At 35.5% G+C, this 10,971-nt stretch overlaps 1 protein-coding gene across 3 annotated transcripts in view; it reads left to right on the forward strand.

Moving 5' to 3' along the window:
- LOC131035517 (protein PHOTOPERIOD-INDEPENDENT EARLY FLOWERING 1) overlaps positions 1–8,655 on the forward strand; it is a 70,412-nt gene extending 61,757 nt beyond the window's left edge. For all 3 annotated transcript variants that reach the window (XM_057967225.2, XM_057967226.2, XM_057967224.2), the window contains 5 exons: positions 5,551–5,615; positions 5,704–5,759; positions 5,872–6,628; positions 6,733–7,301; positions 7,458–8,655. In XM_057967225.2, the coding sequence (XP_057823208.2) occupies positions 5,551–5,615; positions 5,704–5,759; positions 5,872–6,628; positions 6,733–7,301; positions 7,458–7,968 (1,958 nt within the window). In that variant the 3' untranslated portion in view covers positions 7,969–8,655. The remainder of the gene's footprint in view (positions 1–5,550; positions 5,616–5,703; positions 5,760–5,871; positions 6,629–6,732; positions 7,302–7,457) is intronic.
- The last annotated feature ends 2,316 nt before the right edge of the window (positions 8,656–10,971 follow it).

The following is a 10,971-nucleotide window of genomic DNA, read 5'->3' on the forward strand; positions in this document are numbered from 1 at the left end:
GATCCCAAGAACTTTGATACTATACAAGATTATGTCACTAAGGCAAAAGAGTTGAGGGCACAACTCAAGGATTGTGGCATTGATAAGAAGGATACTCAATTGATCTTCAATTTGATGGGCAAGCTTCCACAAGAATATGCAACATTTGTTTCTAGTTTCCAAACCCATAGGATGACAATGGGTTCAAGCTACACAATGCCTACATTTGATGCTTTCGCTGAAATGCTGATGATGGAACAAACTAAGTTGATAAGCATGGGCATTCTTAAGACTTTTAAGTCTCAAGCATTAGTGGCAAATCAAGGAAACAAAGGAAATCAAGGAAAGGACAACTCAAACAAGAAGAAACGACAATCAAAGCCTAAGGACAAAGCACCACCTTCTCCACAACAAGGAGATTCATCGTCTTCCAAGAGGGACAATTCACCAAAGAGGGAGAGACCTACTTGTGCCTATTGTAAAAAGTTTGGTCATGAGGAGCATTGTTGCCATTCTAAGAAGATTGATGAGCTCACACACATCCTCAAAAAGCATAACATCGATTTGCGTAATGTCTACAAGAAGGATAATTCATCAACTTCAACTTCCACACATTCAAAAGGAAAAGGGCAAGCATTCATGGCTTCTACAAGTGGGAAGACTCACTCTTTTGAGACAAGAAAAGGAAAAGTTCTTTGTGCTACTACAAGTCATGAATCAGGGAGATGGCTTCTAGATTCAGGGGCTTCTCATCATATGGCATCTTCGCAGTCTATGTTCTCTACATTTGAGCCTTGCACCATGCCGCAAACTTTGATGGGCAATCATACATACATGGATGTGATTGGGAAAGGATCTATTGCCATTGGGGATAACTCCTTCAATGATGTGTTGTGTGTACCCCATTTGACAAACAATCTCCTTTCCATCTATCAAATCACACATGTCGCAACTAAGAGAATTGTGGAGTTCACACCTGAGTCAGTTTTCATTAGAGACTTGGAGATTAGAGCTATCATTGTGACTGGGGTGGTTGATCATGCATCTCGGTTATATACCTTTTCAGATTTTGTTGATGATAATGATTTCACATATGATGATTCTTCACATATGATGATCACACTTCTTGTGATGATTCAGATTTTGAGGAGAACTTTGGGTATTTGAACTTGGGGATTCTCACATATGACCCCATTCTTAAGCCTTGTGTTTCATCTCTTCCTATTGATATCACATCACCTATTGCACCTGATGATGCAGATAGTGTGACAGTTTTGCCTTCATGTGATTCAGTGCAGCATGATATTCATTGTCTTCCAGCTTCAGATTCTTGGGATGAGTACTTGACAAACATTGCAGGTTTGTTTGTGAAATCCTACATTGCAGATTTGGGAGACATCATTGATGATATTCATTTTCTCTTTGATGAAGATGATCCTTCTTCGATTGTTGCGAGGGGACACTCTGACCCTCTTGTTCATTCTCTACATGATCATTCTTTCGAGGATAACATGATTGTGGATACTTATGTACATCAGTTGGAGGAGGTCTCTTTATGTTTAGAGGAGACATGTGAGTCTTTGGGACATGTTTTACATTCATCTCCACTAGATCTTGGAGTTTCTTTTTCAGCAGTGTGGAGCAGTTTACCACCTTTGGAAGGGGTATCTTTCATCATCAACATGGGGACACTTGAGCAGTTTTTCAGAGACTTCATTCATCATGAGTTTTTTTCATACATCTTCCCTTCATGATTGGGGAGACTTCATGGATACACCTTTGGTTTTGTTTCTTCCTAAGGGGAGGAATGTTGTTCGACGTTCGTGGAACAGTTTCTTCATACATCATCGAGCTTCTATCATTGGTGCAGATTCTACATTGAGGGGAGGCTTCCTAGCTTCTCTTCTTCTCTCATATGGGGGGGACTTTTTCCTCACATAGGATTTTGTTCCTCACATTCTTCTATGAGAGTTCTCTTGTATTGCTTTCATCTCTCTTTTGGGGGAGGGTTTTTTCCCATTGGGTTTTTCTTTCTTTCCTTGCTTTATGAGAGATTTCATTGCATTGGTTTGCATGCATTTGCATTTGTACATGGGTACCTAACATGGCCTCGTAGCTGGGACCCATTTTGCATTGCTTAGCTGCATTGTAGACTTAGTCCATTCCACTAAGTTGCACTTAAGAGGGGGGGGGGGGTGTTGGTGTAAATAATTATTCATCATGGATATTATTACACCTTACTTAAGTTTACTTAGGAAATGCATTTCATAGTAGTTTGGGTATGAGACACTTGGGTGTTTGTGCCACCTTGGGATAGTGTGTAGGAGAATTTTCACCTATTATGGTGTGATCTTGTTACTACTCTATCATATCCACTTATTGTGGAGTGATAATTTCACGTTCGGTGGGTGATCCACCTCATGTGGAATATTATATTGTTTCTCCTACCTACCACACCTATTTCCTACCTACCCTTGTTTCTTATTAGCCTTGCCTATATATGCAGGCTCATATTCATTGTATGTAAGAACCAGAGTTCCTAGACTTGCCGCGAGTCATGCAGGTTCGTCGAGTCGGCGAGTTTTGCTGACTCGGGACTCAGACTAGGCAAGTTTTGCCACAACTCGCCTGACTTGCAGGCTCATATTCATTGTATGTAAGAACCAGAGTTCCCAGACTCGCCGCGAGTCATGCGGGTTCGTCGAGTCGGCGAGTTTTGCTGACTCGGGACTCAGACTAGGCGAGTTTTGACCATAACTCGTCTGACTTGCAAGTCAGGCGAGTTGTGGCAAAACTTGCCGAGTCCGAGCTCCAAGACTCCGCCACGACAGGTCAATGTTTTGACTTGCAAAAAAAAACAAAAAACATGAAGTTGTTTGACAAGTTAGTCTCTCCGTCAGGATTCATAAATGGAATATAACATTTAAGTATAAATGACATTTCCTTGTCTTTTCTCTTTCTTATACTTTAAGTTATATTCCATATATATTGTCAGGATGTTTGAGAGTGGTTTCGGACCTCCATTAGTTATAATGCAAAATGTAGTTTTTGGAGGATCCTTCAAATTTCTAGACAGTCAAATTTCAGGCCATTTCAGGATCAGGATGACATTCCAGACTTTTAAGGCGAGTTCACTCTGACCTTGATGTAAGGGACGAGACCTAGGAGGACACTATGCATTCAACCAAGGTTTGATTTAGCAACTTGAAGCATGACGGGTAGTACACAAAAACCCTAGGAATGATCTAAATAACCCCTAATCACTTAACTGAAATAACCTCCTTCACTCCACCTTGAGGAGATCCACCTGACTTGATGACCTTTCAGAAACTCAATCCCTTCAATGCAAAGGCTAAGACACTAAAACGACCAACAACAAAACTAAAAAAGCTAACCCTAGAAAGCAAAAAGTGGGGGTTTTCATTTGCAATGGGGCGATGTGTGAGTACCTCACAACAGGGATGTTTCTTAAAATTTTGAAAAAAGGGGGTGAGTTGGGGACATTTCCTACCTATCCCCGCATCCCAAAAAATCCCCCCATGGGGCACAAGGTTATTTTTGGCAAGGGACATGTCTCTGAGGAGCATATTTTCAAACCCTTCTGGCCTCACAATTCCCCCTTCCATCCAAACATATATATAGCCTAAAAACTAAGAGGTCCAAGAAAGACCAAGGTCAACTATAGTCCCCAGGTAAAACCTAAGTTCAACAAGCACACTATGTAATGCTACCATACACAAGCACTCCTTACAGTTTCCAAGTGAAGATTCTCATGATGTCTCATGTTGGTGCTCCTAGAATTTCAATTTGGCCAAAGAAAATACTAAACATAAGCCCCAAACAAGTAGATACTCTACCAGCATGCCTTTCATGGCATAACAAGCTAGCACACATTATAATTGGGCTTTATTCAATGATGGGTGCATGAAACAAGTTTTAAATCGTTAAAAATCTCTTAATTTCAAGGTTTTTTTTAGTTTGCCGAGTCGTTGCCGAGTCAGTCACGAGTCGAGTCGGCCTTGCTGAGTCCAAGCCGAGTCCGAGTCTGGGAACTATGGTAAGACCTATTGATCTTTTGATCATCTATCTATTGATGAGAATACAGTTTATTCTTGTCCTATATTTTCTCTCTCTTTTTGTACATTTCATTGAGCTCTTGATCTTGGCAAAATCTCACAAGGAATAAAATAAAACTAGCATACCTATCTTTAGATGAATATAGGTAAAGTACTCCGAAAGATATCATATTTGTTCATTATTTTACTTAAAAATTATTATATTATAATTAGTATTAAGTTATTATTATATTTTGATATTGTAATTAATATTAAATTATTATGAAGATATTATAAAATCTATTAAGACTACATTACTATTATATTATCAAATTATTGTAATATTATTATAATATTAAATTGAGATAATTGTGAAGCTAACTGATTACATGGTGGAAATAGACAAAAATGATTGATAGCAGTGTGGTAGTTGATAGGAGAAAATAAATAAAATATATGTTTTGCTTTTCATGCACATAAATGTCACAAACACGTCAAATTACATGTCAAATTAAATGCTTCTAGTTTTTATTGACGAACTTTTTGCATCCATTATGTGAGTATAATACGCCTTCGTCATAATAAAATGAAAGCTATAAAATAACTCTATATAAATAAAATCACTCTTTTTAAGATAAATATCTCATGAATGTAAAATTATAAATATAACTATCATTTCAATGCTTGATAATCTGTGATTGAAATTAATATTAAAAATTGTTCATATGAAAAATAAAAATAATTGATGAAGTAAAAGTTAAATAATTTTTTTTTATGTAATATATTTTATGTTTATTGTCTTATTAAAAAATATAATATAAAATAAATAATGTGACAAAAAATCTTATTTAAAATTTAAAATGATAATTATTTCAAAAATATTACTTACTAATTAATATTTTTATTTACTTAATTATATAACAATTTGCTATTTTCTTTATCAAATTACATAACAAGTAATTTTTATTATTATGGTAAAAATAACTTTCAATAAAAGAAGAAAGAAAAACGTAAATAAAGAAAAATACAATTAAAATAACTACCTTCATAATGACATCTCTGTTTGGTTTAATAATTTTTTCTAAAGATAGGCATACTAGTAAATTAGTAATACTTGAAATGAAACCATATTTAAACGTAACTGTGTTTAGTGCTTTTAATTGATAAAGAATAAAACTAATTGTTTCAACATGTGCAAAATGTGAATTATATTATCCTAGTGAATACCCAACCCAAAAGATGCACTAGCTAACATCACATTAGAGTACAACAATAATATGCTTAAACTTTTTATTTTGTTTCCATTTCTGGAAGGTCCTCTCAAAATCCTCGTAGACGCCCATTTCAATTTACATTGATGGATTGAAAATAAAATAACCTAGCTATCTGCACTCTTATGTGGTATTGAGCTTGAACTTTCTTTGTTTTAAGATGCATTTCAGGGAGAAGCAGGATATTGAGTTATGATGCATTTTTGGAAGAAAATATTCTATACTGATTCATTTGTTAAACACAGGCTGGGATACTGAGTTTGCTAATGAAACATACCGCCAACAGGTTGAGGTGTTAGCTCAACAGCAGGTGAGTTCCTTTGTGGTTTGAAAAAAATCATTTATTTGCACAGTTGCTTATTGTACAATGTTTTAAATGTTTTTATTGTTTGTGGTAGTTGCAAGCTCAGCTTGAATGGGACTTGGGCGATGAAGCAGGTGGAGAGCCAGAAATGTAAGTGTACATAATTCAAATAATCCAGCCTCTTAGTTGCTTTTTTCAAACTGCTAATATTAGATTGCTAGTTATTAAAATATATTATGTTCTCTTATATTCTTCCAACCAGGTTTGAAGCCAAAAAATCACTGAAACTTAAGTTGAAAAAGAAGTTGAAGAAGACCAAGTTCAAGTCCCTAAAGAAGAATAACTTGGCTACAAGACAGGATGATTCATGCATGGATGAGGACCAACCAGACAACTTAACTCTAGATCACGAGGACAACTTTGAAAATGGGGAAATTTCTGGCCACACTTTCTTGCAACGGAAACGTAAAGCTCTCAAGCTCTTTGAAGATGATATGTTTCCAAAAAGCAACTCAAAGAAGTCCAAGAAGAATCATGCAAGTGGAGAGCTTGATTTGGATGGGAACAAAAATGCACAGTTTATGGACATTGACCAGTGTGGTGATGGTGATTTAGAGTTGGCTTTAAATGAATTTGGTATGGGCACAAGTAAAGTAGGTGGCAAGATTTCAATCATGGGTATTCCTTCTAAAAAGGTTTCTATAATAAAGCTGGATAAGAAAAAGAAAAAAGGTAATCGGAAATCAAGAGATCGTCTTCCTCCAGCTGATCCATGGACAACTTCAGAAGATGCTGTTTTATGTGCTATAGTGCATGAATACGGTATAAATTGGGCACTAGCAAGTGATACTCTCTATGGAATATCTAGTGGTGGGTTTTACAGAGGCAGGTACCGCCACCCTATTCACTGTCGTGAAAGGTTTGGAGAACTGTTTCTTAATAACATTTCAAGTACCAATACTGATTCAAACAGTGAGAAAGCTAATTCATCTGCCAAGACACAGTTAAAAGTTACGGAGGTAAATTCCTTCTTTGGATATCTATTTAATATGTGTGCGCGTAGTTTATCTCCTGAAATTTTGTCATTATTTTTGGATTTTTCTAAACATGTAATTGATGACAGGAACATGTCAAAAGATTGCTAGACATTGTCCAAGAACTCCCTGATAATGAGTTACTTATACAAAGACACTTTGCAGCGGTGCTTTCTGCTGGTTCTCATGTCAGGAATGGGATTCTCAATATCAAAGCCCGAAATGAAAATTTCACCAACAATATATGTGTTTCTTTTGGTGGCCACTCAATTCCTATTTTAAAGCTTCCTTCTCATGCCATAAATGTAGATCAAGCAATTAGAAGCATAGGTCATTCAAACAGAAATACAGAACTAGTTGCAGCAGCATTGGCTGAGTCATGGAAACAACAGGCAGATGAACCATGTGAAGTGGCTAACCTTTCAGATCAGGGAGCCTCTGTGCAAAGCCCATTGGGAGAAGAACAGAGATTTCTGGCAGTAGACCGGCTAGAGTTGAGTGTGGAGTTTCCTCAGATATCTGATGAACCAGCTGAACTTCCTTTTCCAAAGCATATCACTGTGATTATAGATGGGGCAGATACACATCCTGAACCTTTAGATACATCTGGCAACTTTGTTCGTGAGAATGCATGTGGCCTGAATGGAAATCAAACAAGGTACTTGTTTACTAATTCAATCTTGTGCTTTTGTCTGTTTGTTTGATAATTATTCTTTTGCTTTATATTCTTCTTGATGCCGATTACTTTCTGCTTTTAAATTTGATCCTCTGTTGATACTGAAGATTGATTGTTGTGATTACCTTAAAAAATCAGGAGTGATTTAGAGACTGTTTTAGATGAGGAAGCTCAGATTTGGGCAGCTGGGTCATTTTCTGGCACCACGGGGTCTATCTCTGGGACAAACCCACAAGTATTAGGGAAACATCAGCCTGCCACGGATTTAACAAAGCCTCCAAAACCTAAGCAACCTCGCCTTTTGGATTTGAATCAGCGGCTAGTGGAGACTGATACAGGAACTCAGGATTCTAATGAAGCAGATGGAGAAGTTGAAGAGACTGAAGTAACAATGGCAGTCGATAGTGCAGCGTTAGTTTCTGAGCTGAAAGTTCATCTGGGTTCTCTCTCTGATAATTTGAGTATGATACCTTTGGGTGAAGTTGATGATGAGGATTTCAATTGGTTGGATACTTTCTTTGGTCCTTGTAGACCATTTTATGACGCACAAATAATTTCTCATCATTATGAGGCTTGTGACTCTGATTTTATTGTAAGCAGCGACTTGGGGAATCTTGCAAGCATTGGATTTGAGGAATTGTTTCGCTAGGCTGCATGGTATCAAGTAAAGTTGTTTAAGCTGATAATGATGGAATGAAAGAGGATCAAATGGAATTATGCAAGTTATCCAGTAGTGTATGGTAACAATATCTTGTGACTAATGTCATTACGCTTTTGTCAGAGGAAGGCAGATGGGTCACTCTTGGGTTTTGCGATTATTGTTCAGCTGAATGGTATTGGTAGGTTGTGACTGGAGATTGATCCTTGTCGGAGTAATCCATTGAGATTGTGTGGGCCTTTTATATTTATAATATGGCTTATAGTCAGAGTTTGAAAGACAAGCAGCCACTATTTATCTAATTTTGTTGCTGGATGTTCACAATTTGTGGATGCTACTTTTCAGGAAGTGGTAAAATTATTACCGTTCATCACCATCATAAACTCTAGTTGATCTATCCCAGTTGTATTAACTTTACCTCTTTCAAGAATGATGAATTGTAACATATTCAAGGAAAATAGTGGTCGTTTTCATAGGCTTGTTTTTAAATGGGCCAAGCAGCAATGTTTAAATTGCTGGCAATAACACTTGATTATGCCTTCGATGAGAATGATAAATTGTAACATATCGTTAGGTTGTAGCCCTTTAAATTTGTTTCAGTGGGCTAAGAAGCAATCCCTGAATTACCTGCAACAACATATGATTTTTTTGGGGAATGAAAGCAATTTTTTTATCATCCATATATTTTATCTATTTCTAGGTTCATGTGTAATGTGAATCCTTATTCAATATGAAGCAAGGAGCCTAAGTTCCTTAACAGTTTCTGAGATTAAAAGAAAACTGCTTTCTTAAGTTTTTGTTATCTTATACTATTGTTGTAAGTCTGTTGAAAAAATATGCTGTGTTGGGTTTTAATTGTATACTGGTTGGTTATGAAGTAACTTAAAGGTCAGCGACCTTGTAAGCTAAACTTAGTTTCCATATATAATTGTCTTAATCAGTGCATTTGAAAAAGTGTTCATATTATTTTCAACCAACAGAAGAGTTACTCTCAAAGCTAATGTTAATACCAACGATGCCCTTTAATATGTGTGCCATTAACTCCATTTCAAGCTGTGCTTGAGCTAGGATGCAGAATTTTCTTTATAAGAATATTTCAATGTGGATTCTCTATTAATTGAAAAATGAATTAAAAAATTATCGTAACATCTTCATTACAGAAATCCTTTGGGAAAGAAAAATACAAGGTAAATTATATATTAATGTCCAGAGATAAAGCAGTTGTTGGAACAGGAAAGCACAGAAGGTTTGAACGGATAATCAATACTCTAGAAAAGAAAATGAAAAAATTTACCGTATGCTGAAAATAACAATAAAATAAATTTAAAATTTAAATTATAGCAGCAATGTAATTTTAATCCATAAGATCCAAAAATGGCAACACTAATTAAGAGTGAGTTCCTTAAAATTAAGGCTCTCAGTTGGAAACATGATGGTTATCTGAGCTTCAACGAAGGGTTACAATGGTCTTGTTTTTGCCTTTCGTAGAATAGATTATGAGGGTTTTGCCGGAGATGAAGTATAAACTAAGGGATAAAAGCATGATGTACATAACAAAAAAAAATCTAAGGATGAAAGCATGATGTACCTACAAGAAAATCCTAGACTGATATTAAGAAAGCATGTGGTTTACCATAAAAAAAAATTATCCATTGAGTGAGCACACATAATTAAAAACTATTTTATTTCTATAATAATAATAATTTATTATATTTAATTTTCTACAGAAATATAATAATAATAATTTATTATATTTAATTATCCAACCTATATATAGGTTAGTAAGATTTAATGTTCCAACTAAATTTTTATTTGTAAGGAGAAGCTAATATGGAGAAAAGGAACTTTTGAGAGGGACTCTAAGAATTTCAATATTGGAGGTGATAGGGTTAGGATCTAACTAACGTCTTATTATGGCATTAAGGATAAATCTACCACTTGGCATATCCTTAGGAACGGTGGTTTGGTAAATTTTATGGAGAGGATAAGGAAGGGGTCATGACCTTGCTCATGGAATTTTCAAATGATTGGAAAGTAAGGAGGGTGGTGCTAAGAGGGTTGCATTTTGAAGTTTCCAAAGAAAGCATTTCTCATGTCATTAGAATGTTGGTGTATGGGTTCAAAGACAAATAAGGGTATTTTAAAGAGAAATGAATTTTATCTAGGTTGGTTTTTTTAGGGATTCTTGAAAGGTTTAAGTGTGTCTTGCTATCACTTGTTTCTTTTAAATAACTTTAGGTATAAAAAGTTGGTTAACATTCTATTCTTTTTGGAAGTGCTTTTTGAGTTCTTCGTTATAGATGTCCATTTTAGGAGGGTTAATTCCCTTATCCACCAACTCCTTATCCTTCTATTGCTACAACATGTTTGGGCTTACAAGCCTTTTGATTCCTTGAACTTTTTTAAGGGTGACGAGTACCTCTCTTCTAGGAAGGTAGCGAGGTAGTTTGTTGGTAGTGAGGGATAAGCTTAAAGATAAAGATGGAAACCATGTCAAGCTATGATATTTGGATTCTAACAAAGCCATTTACGTGTTGGGTGAAATCAAGTGTGTTAAAATTGATAAATTTGTATGCAAATTTGTGTTGGATATAGAAATTGAAAATTTTTTGGTACAAAACTATAGGCCATACAAATAATGTTATTTGTTGATATTTATTTGTATTTTATTTTGGTGAAGTTTTCTTTTGATTTTGTTATTGGATTATCAAATTCGTGTGCATAATTTGTGTGGAATATTGATGAATCTTTGTGGGTATTTTGGTTTATGTTGAAAGTAAATTGATGAGGATTTTAGCATGATATTGTGCTTAATAATTGCTGTATTTTATTTTATTATAATCTTTTTGACAAACATTTCTTTTTGGGACATCACACTATTCCTATTCATCTTCACTTCCTAAGCTTCGATACCTTACACTTTAAAAAGTTTTGAAAGTCTCCTAGAGTCAAGACTTTTGACCTTTCATTAATTGGGTACCTCATTTATATTAA

Source organism: Cryptomeria japonica, chromosome 3 (genome assembly GCF_030272615.1).
Source record: "Cryptomeria japonica chromosome 3, Sugi_1.0, whole genome shotgun sequence".
NCBI lineage: Eukaryota > Viridiplantae > Streptophyta > Pinopsida > Cupressales > Cupressaceae > Cryptomeria > Cryptomeria japonica.